At 43.1% G+C, this 16,444-nt stretch overlaps 1 protein-coding gene across 4 annotated transcripts in view; it reads left to right on the forward strand.

Moving 5' to 3' along the window:
- The window catches only part of LOC112249907 (SZT2 subunit of KICSTOR complex), a 151,871-nt gene extending 136,603 nt beyond the window's left edge, over nucleotides 1-15,268 (forward strand). For all 4 annotated transcript variants that reach the window (XM_024419663.2, XM_042320730.1, XM_024419672.2 and 1 more), the window contains 8 exons: nucleotides 582-795; nucleotides 1,090-1,276; nucleotides 1,359-1,481; nucleotides 3,917-4,250; nucleotides 4,522-4,731; nucleotides 10,237-10,347; nucleotides 13,253-13,321; nucleotides 13,473-15,268. In XM_024419663.2, the coding sequence (XP_024275431.1) occupies nucleotides 582-795; nucleotides 1,090-1,276; nucleotides 1,359-1,481; nucleotides 3,917-4,250; nucleotides 4,522-4,731; nucleotides 10,237-10,347; nucleotides 13,253-13,321; nucleotides 13,473-13,616 (1,392 nt within the window). In that variant the 3' untranslated portion in view covers nucleotides 13,617-15,268. The remainder of the gene's footprint in view (nucleotides 1-581; nucleotides 796-1,089; nucleotides 1,277-1,358; nucleotides 1,482-3,916; nucleotides 4,251-4,521; nucleotides 4,732-10,236; nucleotides 10,348-13,252; nucleotides 13,322-13,472) is intronic.
- Nucleotides 15,269-16,444: the final 1,176 nt, after the last annotated feature.

The following is a 16,444-nucleotide window of genomic DNA, read 5'->3' on the forward strand; positions in this document are numbered from 1 at the left end:
GATATACAATTGTGAAATTGATTGATATCACAGTTGCTTACGAAAGGCTCTCACAAAGGAGGGTTGGGAGTAGCGTTGCAGTATAAGCACTTTAAGTGCATGCTGCCACAGATTGGATGGATACAACACAGACAGACAATGGCTGTAGACAACAGTTTAATGGGGCTGCTATCACTATTAGACACTAGACCGATAGCAATGCAGAGAGCGAGAGAGGCGCTGGGCCTAACTTTACAAACGCTATTATAAAACATTGAATTGTGCATATGATACTGCCAATGCTGGCTCGATTTTAATCCAGGAGAATTCAGATGATTTTAAGAATGTATCGACTTGAAAAAAGGGGTTTGGGGTTTAAGGTCATGATCTGAGGATGCGAAGGATGCTGGGTAGGTTAGGTCATGGGGATCTTCTTCCTCTGGACTAGGTGATTGCTAGGTTCCATTGTGTGCGTGCGTGTGTGCGTTTGACTGTCTGTGTGTTTGTGTGGTGTATCCCATTCAATCCCATCCCCGCAACCCTTAATGAACTCGGTAGTGAGGGTCTACACTGTGTCGCCCCCCCCTCTCTCTCACCTCCAGCTCTCCATGCTGTTCACAGAGGAGTGTGATAAGGTGCGTGACCTGATGCACGTGCACTCGTTCAGCTATGACTTCCACCTGCGGGTGGTGCACCAGTACCTGGTGGGCTGTCACATGACCCTGCGGCAGGGATACCAGCTGACCGGCTTCCTGGAGGACTTCATTGCTCATCACCCTGACATCCCCAAGTTCGGACGCAATCACGTCTTCCAGGGTGAGTCTGAGCCAGCCCACCTAAACAAGTAGACCCGGATGCTGCTGCGAAGATGAGTCCCAGCAGTAGGAACATGGTTAAGACTGTGCTTTAACATAAACCACCTGTGCTTTGTGATTTCACTTTCACATGTGATCTCTGCTTGAGCCTAAACAGTGAGCATGGTCTCCGTGAACATCTGGGAAATTGCCTTTGAAAGTATGTCGCTGTGCGCAGGTTACTAATCCGTGTTGGGTTGAATCTAGGCCTATGTCCTGTCAGTGAGCTCATGCTCTCTACCTGTCTGTCTGTCAGGGAGTTTCTCTATCTCTACGGGGATGATCACAGCCCACCAGCTGTATAACTACATCACTGACCACGCTGGCACCTATGGCATGAAGCCCCTTCGCATGTCCAAGGTTGCAATGACCAGCGAAGGCAAGAAGGGAGCGCCACCCAGCTCCGACCTGCATGAGTACGCTCTGGTGGCGCTTTGGAACAGGTAGGTTTATGGACACACACACACACACACACCTCTGCGACTTTAAAAGATACATTATTCATGACCTATTCTTCTCCTCCAGCTCGGGCTCTTACAAGGACCTGGAAGGCCTGCGTCACCATGACGATTTTGACGTGTCCCTGCTGGTGTGTCACAATGCCGCACCATTTGAGGAGCAGTCGGAGGGAGAGAGACATCTGCTGAGGTCCAGTGTAGATCTAGTTTATAAATTGCCTGGCTGAGCTGATGAGACAGTGGATTGCGCAGTCAGATGGGTGAACGGGCATTTTAACGTCGTAGATTTAGCTGGTGCTAACTTGTGGAATAGACACCGGCTGGAATGCGGTTTTAACCCAAATCAAATCAAATCAAATTTTATTTGTCACATACACATGGTTAGCAGATGTTAATGCGAGTGTAGCGAAATGCTTGTGCTTCTAGTTCCGACAATGCAGTAATAACGAGCAAGTAATCTAACTAACAATTCCAAAAAAAACTACTGTCTTATACACAGTGTAAGGGGATAAAGAATATGTACATAAGGATATATGAATGAGTGATGGTACAGAGCAGCATAGGCAAGATACAGTAGATGATATCGAGTACAGTATATACATATGAGATAAGTATGTAAACCAAGTGGCATAGTTAAAGTGGCTAGTGATACATGTATTACATAAGGATGCAGTCGATGATATAGAGTACAGTATCAACGTATGCATATGAGATGAACAATGTAGGGTAAGTAACATTATATAAGGTAGCATTGTTTAAAGTGGCTAGTGATATATTTACATCATTTCCCATCAATTCCCATGATTAAAGTGGCTGGAGTAGAGTCAGTGTCATTGACAGTGTGTTGGCAGTAGCCACTCAATGTTAGTGGTGGCTGTTTAACAGTCTGATGGCCTTGAGATAGAAGCTGTTTTTCAGTCTCTCGGTCCCAGCTTTGATGCACCTGTACTGACCTCGCCTTCTGGATGACAGCGGGGTGAACAGGCAGTGGCTCGGGTGGTTGATGTCCTTGATGATCTTTATGGCCTTCCTGTAGCATCGGGTGGTGTAGGTGTCCTGGAGGGCAGGTAGTTTGCCCCCGGTGATGCGTTGTGCAGACCTCACTACCCTCTGGAGAGCCTTACGGTTGAGGGCGGTGCAGTTGCCATACCAGGCGGTGATACAGCCCGCCAGGATGCTCTCGATTGTGCATCTGTAGAAGTTTGTGAGTGCTTTTGGTGACAAGCCGAATTTCTTCAGCCTCCTGAGGTTGAAGAGGCGCTGCTGCGCCTTCCTCACGATGCTGTCTGTGTGAGTGGACCAATTCAGTTTGTCTGTGATGTGTATGCCGAGGAACTTAAAACTTGCTACCCTCTCCACTACTGTTCCATCGATGTGGATGGGGGGTGTTCCCTCTGCTGTTTCCTGAAGTCCACAATCATCTCCTTAGGTTTGTTGACGTTGAGTGTGAGGTTATTTTCCTGACACCACACTCCGAGGGCCCTCACCTCCTCCCTGTAGGCCGTCTCGTCGTTGTTGGTAATCAAGCCTACCACTGTTGTGTCGTCCGCAAACTTGATGATTGAGTTGGAGGCGTGCATGGCCACGCAGTCGTGGGTGAACAGGGAGTACAGGAGAGGGCTCAGAACGCACCCTTGTGGGGCCCCAGTGTTGAGGATCAGCGGGGAGGAGATGTTGTTGCCTACCCTCACCACCTGGGGGCGGCCCGTCAGGAAGTCCAGTACCCAGTTGCACAGGGCGGGGTCGAGACCCAGGGTCTCGAGCTTGATGACGAGCTTGGAGGGTACTATGGTGTTGAATGCCGAGCTGTAGTCGATGAACAGCATTCTCACATAGGTATTCCTCTTGTCCAGATGGGTTAGGGCAGTGTGCAGTGTGGTTGAGATTGCATCGTCTGTGGACCTATTTGGGCGGTAAGCAAATTGGAGTGGGTCAAGGGTGTCAGGTAGGGTGGAGGTGATATGGTCCTTGACTAGTCTCTCAAAGCACTTCATGATGACGGATGTGAGTGCTACGGGGCGGTAGTCGTTTAGCTCAGTTACCTTAGCTTTCTTGGGAACAGGAACAATGGTGGCCCTCTTGAAGCATGCCAATCAGCATCCGTGATTAGACCCACCCGTTGTATAAATATCACACAATGGATGGGGGAAGTAATTACTCCTTGTCAGACGGGTTAGACCAGGGTATACATGTGGTGAAAACCATGTTGCTCTCTTTTGTCCTTGAGCAAGGCAGTTAACCCCCAACATGGGAGCCGATGACATGGTTGTCGATTTAAGGCAGCCACGCGCACCTCTTGTTCAGAGGGTTAAATGAGGAAGACGTGTTGGTTGAATAACATTCAGTTGCGCAACTGACTAGGTATCCCATTTCCCCTTCTTCAATCCTCTGAAATGCTGTGGGGAAATGGTTTCTTTTGAAAATTGGGGAAAGGCTACAATTTTGTAGGTTACAATTTCGTACAGTAGGTTGCTATTGAAAACAGTAGGTTAGTATTCTGTACAGTAGGTTACACAACATGAAGCAGTTTATTGTACCAATATCTCTGTGTATGTAAGAGGTTTATTGCACTGCATTGAGAGTGACTTGTCTGTCTTTTCAATCTGTGTCTGTTTAATGGTTCAGGCTGCGTTACTACGTGATCATGACCAGTCAGCGAGAGCTGTTCCCCCGGCTGACTGCTGACATGCGGCGCTTCAAAAAGCTTCCCCAGATACACCGAGAGGCCCGCGACCTGGGAGAAAAGGTTCCCCCTGAGAGAGGGACAGAACTGGGCGGCGCACGGGACCCTGAACCGGACCTCTGGGAGGAGACCCCACCTGCAACCTCAGCCCCAGACACCATCTCTACCCCCAGCGACGGGAACGAGTTTTACCCCCTGACTGGCCGCCGGAGGTCTGGGTCTGGGGCCCAGGGACTCCTCTACCCCTCTCCTCTGTTCCCTCTACTCAATCAGGAGGTAGGGTTCTCCAGGACTGCTAGAACTTAATTGTGTTTTTAATCTTGAACTATTTAATATGCGTAACATTGTACTCGCATGGATGAAGAAACTGTAGGTTACTATTTCATACTAGGTTCATTTCTGTTTTTTAAAAAAGGAATAGGTTACTATGTTAGTATAACTAAAGAAATCAGTGTACCGATATATTTACGTCGTAGTTATTGCCAATGTGGCATGTACATGAGATTATAGGCAATGTATTTTAAATGAGTCAAATAAATCCATCCAGGTGGGCTGTGCACGGAGGCAGATCCAGGCGAGCGTGGAGCAGGCCATGGGCCACTGTCGCAGGGATAATCTGTGGAGGAGGCTGTTCCATGGTGAACACCATCACCTGGCCATGGACAAGCTCAAGCTGAGCAAACTGTCCTTCAGCGAATTGGAGGAGCTCCTCAACGCCGTGCAGAGTCGATCTGTCGAGGAGATCGACCCACAGTTGGTAAAGAACACACTGTACCTCACTCCACTACAGACCACACCAGCTCACCTCACCGCCATACTTCATATTGATGTCTTTCCTGCTGGTTCGGGGCCCATTCGATTTCTAGTCAGTCAATTTAGGAAATAAGCTGAAATTCCAATACTCAATATTCCTCATTTACTTTTCAATGATTGACCCTGACCTTGCTCTCCTGTTTACACACAAACCCTCCTTCCTCACTGACTCACTCAGATGTGCAGTGATGTATGATAAAACGTGTCTTTCTGAGGTCCTGTTTGTATCGCCTCTATTCGCTTATTGCTTTAGCAGTAGCTGCTGTGTTGATTTGACAGCATCTGTTTGCTGCTCTTCCTGTTTAGGAAACATCTCAAACGCCTATCAGCACCCTACTGTACACATACAGCAAGAGGCATAATTATTATAGAGCCATCTACACCCATCATTAAAACACATCCGGTCACTGATTGGATTGTGCAGCCGTTCAGAGCGATTGGATGGTTCCAGTCAGCTGTACATATGTATTGTTTTCAAAAGCCTAATTTCCAGTATCACGTCATGTCCATATTAGGATATTGCGTTCCAGTGCTGATTTTGATTTGGCTATGTACCTCTTGAGTTAGATAAGCATGCATTGTGTCAGTGTTGTAGAGTTTCCTGTTAGCCTTTTGTGTTTGTTAGATGGATACATTTAGTTACTGAGAACAGATTATCTTCTGCAATAACTTTTTTTTTTAAACACTTTTTAACCCAGAAGTTTGTTATTGATGTTAACGATATAGCCATCCTTCACCTGTTGGCTTTGTAAAATAAAGGCCTTTCTTCAGAGCTCCAATAATTAAAAGTACCCTACTCCAATTACACAATGGTTGGGGCAATGGTTTTGAGCAACTACAGACACAAGTAGACAGGTAGAAATGTACCTTTCAGCAGGACAATGACCTAAAACACAAAACCAAATACACACTTGAGTTGCTTACCAAGATGACATGAAGTAATCCTGAGTGGCCTAGTTAGTTTTGATTTAAATCGGCTTGAAAATCTATGGCAAGTCTTGAAAATGGCTGTCTAGCAATGATCAACCAACTTGACACCGCTTGAATAATTTTTTAAAGAATAATGGGCAAATATTGTGCAATCCAGGTGTGCGACGCTCTTAGGGACTTACCCAGAAAGGCTCACAGCTGTAATCACTGCCAAAGGTGATTCTAACATGTATTGACTCGGGATTGAATAGTTATCTAATCAAAATATATTAGTGTGATTTAAAAAAAAAAAATTAAAATGTTTTTTTTTAAATTGAATCTTTCTTCCACTGACATTAGAGTATTTTATGTAGATTGTTGACAAAAAAATGACAAATCCATTTTAATCCCACTTTGTAATTCAACTAAATGTGAAAAAAGTCAAGGGGTGTGAATTCTTTCTGAAAGCACTGCATGTATTGTGATTAGTGGAATTTTACCATTAAACCCATGCAACCCAATGCCATTACAATAGCAAAACACTATAATCTTTTTTTGATCTCCTTCTTATTGTTATTACAATTATCATTATAATAATAAGTAATGTCGATATCATTAGTGCTCTTTGTATATGACTGGAAAAGTCACGTTTTGTGTGTGTATTTACCTCGAGTGTGTCGTCGAAAATGGAATGAGACGGAATTCACAACACAAGCGGTTCACAAAATGTTTCGTGTTAGGCTATAAAAATTTATTTTATCAAACAATAGACCATTCATTGTGTAACAATGAGCATTGGGATTGCAAACAGAGGAAGATGGTCAAAGGTAAACAATTTATTTTATTGCAGCTTGTGATTTTGTTACGCCTGTGCTGGTTGAAATAGTTGTTTTTTATGGGGCTCTGTCCTCAGATAATCGCATTGTATTCTTTCGCAGTAAATCCTTTTTTAAATCTGACAATGCAGTTGGATTAGCAAGATTCTTGGCTTTTGAAACATGTGAGACACTTGTATTTTCATGAATGTTTGTTTAATATGACTTTTTATGTAGCGATCACCGTATGTTGTCGAATTTCATCCCGCTACCGGGTTCCGTGCGCAGAGAGGTTAATACCATAACTTACTTAGGCCTATATTTCCATATATAGGCTACAGTATCAATCTATCATTCATTCGTTCATGCCATCACACAGCACACGAGACATTCAGGCTTTGAAATTCAATCAAGCATTTTAGTTTTAAAATGAAATAACAAAGGGAGCTTTGAATAATTTGCCTAAACAATAAATAAACTGCAATTCACAAATGCATGCAACTGTTTTTAGTCTGCTGTAATAAAGGCTTTACAGCCTCCCTGGTACACTTATTTATTTAGTGTTTACACTGATCCAAAGGGTTTGAAAAAAATATATTGTAGTCAACTGTTTGGCACACAATACTCACACATCGCTTGCTCCTATACCCTCCTTTTTTCTTGATCTCCAGTAGTTTCCACAACTAACTCAATGTCTTCCACAGATCTGACTTCCCCTTTCCCTTCTGAGCAACCAGTAAACATTCACCCGTTTCGAGTTTATTTTTCCACATCCATTGTGCTGTCATGTGTTACTGTGTTTGGAGTTTGTTATAACCCATTTATTGATGTGATTATGATAGGCTATAGGTCAGGCCCTATTGGTTACATGCGTGCCATGTAAAGAGAGCAAGGGTTGAGGGAATAGGGAATGTTTTTCCTAAACAAATTTGGGTTTTCGGTAACAACTTTTCAGTCAGAAACAAGTAAGAAACTAAATGGCTGAAATAATGTTGAAGCTTCAGCACGGACAGCGCAATAAACACTTGCTGTGCTGTGGTGCCTTTCCGCTGCTGTAGGGAGGAGAGCGAGACGGCGTGCGCCAGTCACACAGGAACTCGCTGTCATTTTTTTTAACATAGCGTGACCATCTGACTCTTTCTTGAGTCATTTTTGTGTCTTAATTATGTCATCAAACAGTATGGTTAAAGCATCAGACAAGCTCACTGCATATGTAGTTTATTTTATTCAAACACATAGGGGTGTGTCTGCCTATATATGGGCCAATCGATTGGTCGAAAGAACAGGATGACGCTCGGTCGACCAAGATTTTTTTTTAGTCGGGGACAGCCCTATTTGGTTTTCTACCCAAAGTTGTAAAGGAAATGTTGTCACCTATTTAATAAAGACAAGAGACCAGCACAATGGATGAGTGTGGCGGTATAATAGGAACAGAAGCGTCCTGGTACTTTCGCACTACTTTAAGGTAAATAATGCAAGCGACTTCAATTACTATTTTCTCTGAAAAGAGGAAAAACACATCACCAGATTCACAGGGAATACATTACATAGTATGGAGAAGCAATGCTCCTCGCCGCAGCTTCATACTACATTGTCAAACATAAAGAATTTATACTGGTTGTTGGGGTGGGATTGGCACAGGGTGTGGGGGGCTTTTTGACATTTTTGGGGGGGATTCCTCATGTCTTACTCATTGGTAGGAAAAATGTTGGTACAAATTGGATGTTGGGTACTATATTTATTGGATATTATCTGGATCCTAGAAATAAAAGTGGCCAATTTGAGTGCAATCAATTCGTTTAATGTTGCTGAGGTGAAATAAAATGTTTTTTTTTTAAATTGCAGAAATGCCAATCTTAGCTGTTTCTAACTACAGAAAGAATTTCAGAACAATCTGAGATGGTGGGTGTCATGGCTTGCTGAAATGACATGGCACGACTCCACCGCATCCTTGGATGAATAGTGATAATCACAGAGAGAGGTGTGTGTGTGTGTGTGTGTGTGTACACATGTTTCTTGTGCGTGTCGAAACAGGAGAGAAACACATCCATGGAGAAAGGAATCCTGATAATCACATGCTCCCTCTAAAAGCCCCCATACTTTTCCTGATCCAGTGGTTGTGGGCTACTGGGCTCCTCACTGTGTGACTGACAGTTCCTTCGAGTCTTAGAGCCTTCCCACAGTGCACCGCAGCAGCTCATCCCATCAGAGCTGAGACGGGGAGGCAGGTGGAGAATGGAGCCAAGACCAGGCCGTATCCTCCATATATTAACCACACAAGCTTTACAGTGACTGCAACATGAGGAGAGTGCTGCCGTCGTATCGTCATGCGCAGTTGGAGAATGTATAAATGCACTGAATGCAGATATGGGCATTGTGATTACATGTAGCTACTCCACTGTGCCAGTGTCATATTTGATCTATTCTGTAGTTACATCCCTATTCCCTATATAGTTACCTACTTTTGACAATGGACTGTGGGCTCTGGTCAACAGTAGTGCACCGTTTTAGGGAATAGGGTACCATTAGGGATGCAACCTGTGAGTTTGTTTTATACCCCCTGACCCCTCTGGGCATTTCAGAAGTCTACATGCTACTCACAACTAGGGGATAGCGCTCAGCTACCAGAGGTCTACTCTGGCTACATGTGATCCCCAGCTTCAAAATAGATTTTAAACCAAATTGAACTACACATAGAATGTGTCTGATGATACTCTTTTCTAGTAACAAATGTAATTTAATTTAAATGATGTCTCGTTAAAGATGAACTGAAACTATTATCAAATGCATCATGAGGTTGAAGCTTCTCGATGCTCAGAAGCCCAACGTGCAGAAGGTATTCATTCTGACTAGGATGTTAGCATGGGATTCTTCCCAAACCCTATTTCCTAGTATATAGGCAATGGGGCGCCATTTGGGACAGTGGAGAACAGCCTTTCAATGAAAAAAAAACAACATTATTATATCATTATGTAGTAAAAGATCTACACTTCAATTTAGTGTGGAGGTATAGCTACACAGTAAAGAGCCGCCCTCTTCCAAGATAATACCCGCTCTGTCTTTCCCACGGGGATCTCAGCAATTATCAACAGGAAAGTCCTCATTTAAAAACCCAAACGTACTATTTATATGGCCGTGTGATAAAGAAAAAAGAAGTGGAATGGAAACTTCACTGCCAGCGAGCTGAGAGAACAGATTAAGAGTGTGTAGTAAAGTATGCACGTTGAGAACTGAGTAGGCTCTACAGCATTGCAGGGGTCGCCGTTGAAAAGCTGCCTACAGCTCACCCCCCCGCTTTGCCTTCCCTCCCGATCCTCTTCTCTGCCTGCATCAATTGCTGCTATTCATAATGTATGCCAGGGAATCACAGATTCTCAGCCAAGAAATGTTTTATACATTTTAGATTCAAAGCCAGCTTAGTAATTGGATGTGTACTATTTCTGCATTTTTAATTTGGAAGGTAATATCTAGAAGACTTTGAAATATCTTTACTTTTTATCTTAATTCCTAATGCATCTTTTGTCAGTGTGTGTAGGCTATTTGTTCCTCCAGTTTTAGCAATAGTTCTTATGTTGCTGAAGCGGTTTTGTGTGTGGGTGGTAACATGTAGGGTCAAGCCATTTCTTTGTCTGTAGTTCAGAAGCCTGATGAATACTTTTGGGTCGAAATGTTGAACAATAACACTTCTTTTTTTTAAAGCTTTGTGTCCTCTCTCTCGGTTCCAGGACTGTTTCCTAACCATGAGTCCCAGCTGGTACCAGAGTCTGATCAAAGTGCTGCTGACTCGATTCCCTCAGAGCTGCCGACACTTTGATGACAGTGGCATTCAGTATCTGGTAAGAACAGAACAACTAATATAATGTATAAAATATAAACACTACAAGAACATGTCAAAACTGCCACTCCACAATCACAGTAGAATTCAAATGGTTTGTCAAAATAGGTTCCAGAGTGCGGCCTTCAGAGCTCAACCCCCACTAAATCAGGGTCATGTTCAGTAGGGCACACGTAGCATAATCTGCAATGGAAAAAGTATCAAAACACTTCTCCCCACTGAACACATCCCATCCCAGTATATTATGAGGTGCCACCCCCCCCTATTTCTGACAATATATAAATAGCTCTCTAAGTTCTGCAATCACTGACATGACAAGAGGAAACCTACTGATGCACTACCCAATTTCAAAATTGCACCTTGTGCATTCAACTATTACAACTTTCAAGAGTACGTTGAAAGCCTGACTTTCAAAAAGAACAAGAACAATTGCATTTGTTCATCTCCCCCTATCTCTCCGCACCCAAAAGTTTGGGAACCACTGGACTACAGCACCACCAGCTACTGCACCTCCAGCTGATTCAATGTGACCCAGAATATAATGCAGATTAACAGGGGAAAGCACCCCACTAGGCAAATGAATCATCCCCTGTTCTCTACTCCACATTCAAATGATTCCATCCGCCTCAAGCCAAACTGTATCGTGACATTGTATGCAACAACATCAAAACCACCGGGTGCCTCTATCAAAGTTCCCATAGCTCAGTCATTGGACTCCACTGTTTATTAAATGCATTCAAGACAAATACTATATCAATCTATATATGTAATATTCAATCATTAATTCCCTCCCTCTGTCCCCTATTTGATTTCAATGGATTTTGAAGGTCAACTTTTTAAACTGAACAAAAATATAATCACAGCATGTAAAATGTTGGTCCCATGTTTCATAAGCTGAAATAAAAGATCCCAGAAATGTTCCATACGCACAAAAAGCTTACTTCTCTTAAAATATGTGGGCACATTTGCTTACATCCCTGTTAGTGAACATTTCTCCTTTGCCAAGATAATCCATCCACCTGACAGGTGTGGCATATCAAAAAGCTGATTAAACAGAATGATCATTACACAGGTGCAACTTGTGCTGGGGACAGTAAAAGGCCACTCTAAAATGGGCAGTTTTGTCACACAACACAATGCCACAGATGTCTCAAGTTTTAAAGGGAGAGTGCATTTGGCATGCTGACTGCAGGAATGTCCACCAGAGCTGTTCCCAGATAATGTAATGTTAATTTCTCTACCATAAGCTGCCTCCAATGTCGTTTTATAGAATTTGGCAGTACGTCCAACCGCAGACCACGTGTAACCACGCCAGCCCACATTCGGATTCTTCACCTGCGGTATCGTCTGGGACCAGCCACCCGGACAGCTGATGAAACTGTGGGTTTGCACAATGAAGAATTTCTGCACAGCCTGCCAGAACCCGTCTCAAGGAAGCTCATCTGCGTGCTTGTCATCCTCACTGGGGTCTTGACCCTGACTGCAGTTCGGCGTTGTAACTGACTTCAGTGGGCAAATGCTCACCTTCGATGGCCACTGTCATGCTGGAGAAGTGTGCTCTTCACTGATGAATCCCGGTTTCAACTGTACCGATGGCAGACAGCATGTATGGCGTCGTGTGGGCGAGTGGTTTGCTGATGTCAATGTTGTGAACAGAATGCCTCATGATGGGGTTATGGTATGGGCAGGCATAAGCTACGGACAACCAACTCAATTGCATTTTATCGATGGCAAGATCCTGAGGCCCATGGCTGTGCCTTTCATCTGCTTCCATCACCTCATGTTTCAGCATGATACTGCATGGCTCCATGTCGCAAGGAGCTGTACACAATCTGAAAATGTCCCAGTTCTTCCATGGCCTGCATACTCACCAGACATTGAGCACGTTTGTGATGCTCTGGATTGAGGTGTACAACAGCGTGTTTCAGTTCCCGCCAATTTCCAGCAACTTCGCACATCCATCGAAGAGGAGTGGGACATCATTCCACAGGCCAAAATCAACAGCCTGATCAACTCTATGTGAAGGAGATGTGTCGCGCTACATGAGGGAAATGGTGGTCACACCAGAAACTGACCTGTTTTCTGATCCATGCCCCTACCTTTTTATTTTGGGGGGTATTTGTGACCAACAGATGATTATCTGTATTCACAGTCATGTGAAATCCAAAGATTAGGGCCTAATGAATTTATTTCAATGGACTGATATCCTTATATGAACTGTAACTCAGTAAAATTGTTGAAATTTTTGCGTTTTAGATTTTTGTTCAGTTCTACTGGACTAATCCGTTATAAGGAACTGCCTCAAGTCACCTTGAACTTTTCTAAATGAAACTCAGCTGTTTCTCTCAGGCTTCTAACTTTCATAGGTAACAGGGGAGAAAAATAACTATTGAGTGTGAAGAAGGAAGAAAGGGGGGGAAAAATGGTCTGTTCAAACATGTAAAATTGTGAGACCTCTGCAGTTTGGAAGAAGGGTTTTGACATTGTGTAAAAATGTGAAGCGTGGCTCTCAAGGGGGATTATGGGAGTCTTGTGGGGAAATTTCATCTCCTCTTCTGTGTCAAGAGGTTACTCTCTACTTAATATGGTAATTGAGAGAGTTGAGATCAAAAGAACATCCCCTGACTTTTTTTTCTTCTGGAGATGTTCTGCTCTAGTACTGTAGTTGGTGACATAAACTCCACCTCTCCCTCCCTCCCTAGCAAACGACACACACAATAACTTTTTTGTTCCAGAGGGAAAAAGACTTAAACAGCGCAAACACAAGATCCCATCCACCTATTAACTGTAGGCAGTCACCTATTTTTGTTCCAAGTTATATTGTGTGGAATAGGGGGTGTTGTTAAGTAAGTCATTATAGCTTAAAATAAACAGTTGCCCTGCAATTCTCTTATTTTCTCTTTCAGGCTGTCCTAAACCAGAAATTCACTGACTGCTTTGTTCTGGTTTTCCTTGACACTAAGGCAGGAAAAACGGTGAGTAATTGGGATGCCTGCCCCTTGATATGCTCTCACTCTTAAAATCCCATTTATATTATTATATAGCTTCTCCAATACTGTGTATGAATTCCTTATAAGCTATAACATGAGATGACATTTTCAATTTATCTTTGTTGCCTCCCACCAGAGCCTCAAGGTTGTGTTTAGGGAGCCGTTGCCATCCCAACCGCAGCCTAGCAACAGCCCCCCACCCCAGCTGGTGTCCATGTACCATCATCTGGAGTCTGTGATCAACACAGCCTGCTACAACCTTTGGACCGGTTTGCTCTAGGGCTGGAGGGCCAATCAGGACCAGGCGTGCCTCAGAGAAACGGAGCTGCTGGGAGGTGTAGTTCCAGAAAGGCGGCTTCCTTTATAGGCCGCCTTGGCTTGTGGGACACCAATAAAGGATGTTATCATTGAAAAGTGCTGAACCAGCGAATCAGAGAGATAGTTTGCAAGTCAAAGCTTCCTGTACAATTAATCAGTCGTTTACTAATTCTACCCCTGGGGGAAAATATATTCGGAGGAACTATACACACTATTGCACACAAAGGTTCTTCTTTATCAGACAGTGTATGTGCCCTATAGTGACTGAAAATAAATGTTTACTTTCCTCTCAACACGAAATGTAAGTTGAACCAGAGACCGGCTTTGGCTGAACAGTTGTGGGTGTTGACATGCCCTCTGCAGTGGACATTGGGCCTCACAGACAGAGGTCATTTTATAAACGCTTTGCTTTGAGGCTCAGGTGAACACTACCTCACAATGACAGAATCCGATTGAAGAAGGTTTAGCTTTTTGCACTGAACAGTGCACCAGATCAAAGCAGGGAAGTTATGCAATTTGCCCCCATTTCAATGCCAACTTTCTGGGCCCATTCCTCATTGACTTGGAGGTCAGTGGTGGTAGGGTAGAATGAAAGGGGGGTGAGACTTTCAGTCTAGTTTGATCTAAAGCCGAACTTCTGTATGTAACCAACTGAATTGGACTGTAAACAAGTCACTATTGTGCAACCAAGTGTTGGGAAATTAGATTATATTCTCCAACTCGTAACCCATTTATCATTGTAGGTGTTCAAATCCTATGAACACGAATATATGAAGTTATTTCTCTCGGATACTGTGCCTTGCGAAGGTACAGGACGAGATGCTCAAGATCGCCACTGCACACAATCCAGTGAATGCACAGTCTTGAGTCTTCTGCGGAGGTTAAAGATTGCTGCCATTTCAGTCTGAAATTTTGGGTAATAGATTTTTTTTCCCCTCTTCCCATTGTATCCTACCTGTCAAATCTGCTACCCAATTTGCCCTACTGCCATATTTTCATCCTAGAAGTGCCTTAGTTTTTTGTTTTATTTCTTAACAATGCTAGCAGAGCAGTTTTATTGTTATTGCATCAATCGTGCAAGTGGAATTTCTGGGAAATGCAATTGGACTGCTAACTAGCTACATTCGGACAGGCTTGAGGGTATAGCTGGTCTCTGTTTACAAAGATATGGAGTGTTGGGTGGACATACTGTAGGAGCCAACTTGTGTACAACATTGTAATATCACACACACACCACACACCCACACATCAGTTCAGAGATGTCATTGCAATACCTTATGACTTCAAGATGGCCTTAACGTTTGTACACGTTTCAATGGAAGGAAACCAAATGTTTCAAGATTGTTTAAAGTTCCTTATTAAAAAGGAATGAATGAAATTGGAATGTTAATAATAATAATGGATTTCCGAGTAAGGTGAATTGTGTCTTTAGAGATGTTTTGAAGGTAAGAACACTGGATTTTGAATAATTCAAGATGATGTTAACAGTGAGGCCAGCTATAGCAACAGTATATGCATTCTGAAACTACTATAATCTGAACCTTGTATATGTACATTATGTATATACAGATGGATTTGTATGATATGCTACAATAAACCTTATGGTATATTCAAGTGTGTTTTAACAGTAACTTGACAGATGTAAGTATGGTCCTACTGTATACATGTGTGCGTTGTGCACTGTTAGGGACTGAGAGTGGAGTGAAGAGCGAGTGTTGGGTGGACATACTGTAGGAGCCGCACTGCTTCTTGCCACAATGACCGCTCAACCCGGAAGCCAGCCACACCAATGTGTCGGAGGAAACACTGTACACCTGGCAACCATGTCAGCGTGCATACGTCAAACCCACATTTCACATTGTTAGTTCATGATTTTGCCTATTCTACCAAGTATAATATTCCGGTCTCTTGGTCCATAACTTGTAGCTGCTCTTCCAGTAATCTTTCACCCAACCCAGACCTTCATTTGTAGAACCTTAATTCAAAGTTGACAGTTTTACTTTATACAGTATACACACTAACATTATCATAGCCTTACTACTACACTCAACATTGTAAATATGATGATTGAAGTGAGGAAACTGTTTAAATCCACAATGTCATAAGTGAGTTGAACTGTAGTCCAGTGCAATTAAAGGTGCTTTAGTTAAGACATCTATTAGTTCACCATTAAACCCATTAAATGTGAGGCCTCTGGCTAAAAGTAATGCACTATATGAGGAATAGTTTGTCATTTGGAATGCAGCTCAGTTCTCACCTAGTAGTTTGTATTCATAGCCAATTTATCCCTGGTAACCCAGCTACTCCAGTAGACTGAAGAGGTACATGTATGGGAATTTCAGCTCTTCTGCACTGTCTGGGGCCACGTCTACACTTGACACTTACATGCGACTTCTGCTATCTGAATACAAATATCGCATTGAAAAGACTGGTCCAGAGGTGGTCAGGGACACAATGTTTACAGATTTTTCCTCAGTCTGGACGCAATCAGGCTACCGAAAGAGCATACAGTGGGCGACGTCATCAGCACTCCGCCCACAAGTCTCCAAAGCAAAAAAAATATTAGGATAGTGAAACATTAAAAAAGTTACCCTTTTTCGATAAAACTATACTAAATATATTCACGTCACCAAATAACTGATTAAAACACACTGTTTGGCAATGCTCTACAGTACCCTCTAGAGTAGCACCATGGTGTAGCCGGAGGACAGAGAAAAAGAGAGCTAGCTATTTTGTTGTATATTTTTTACTTTTCACATACTTAGCAACATTGTGAATCAAACCGAGAGG

This window comes from Oncorhynchus tshawytscha, linkage group LG01 (assembly GCF_018296145.1).
Source record: "Oncorhynchus tshawytscha isolate Ot180627B linkage group LG01, Otsh_v2.0, whole genome shotgun sequence".
Taxonomy (NCBI): Eukaryota; Metazoa; Chordata; class Actinopteri; order Salmoniformes; family Salmonidae; genus Oncorhynchus; species Oncorhynchus tshawytscha.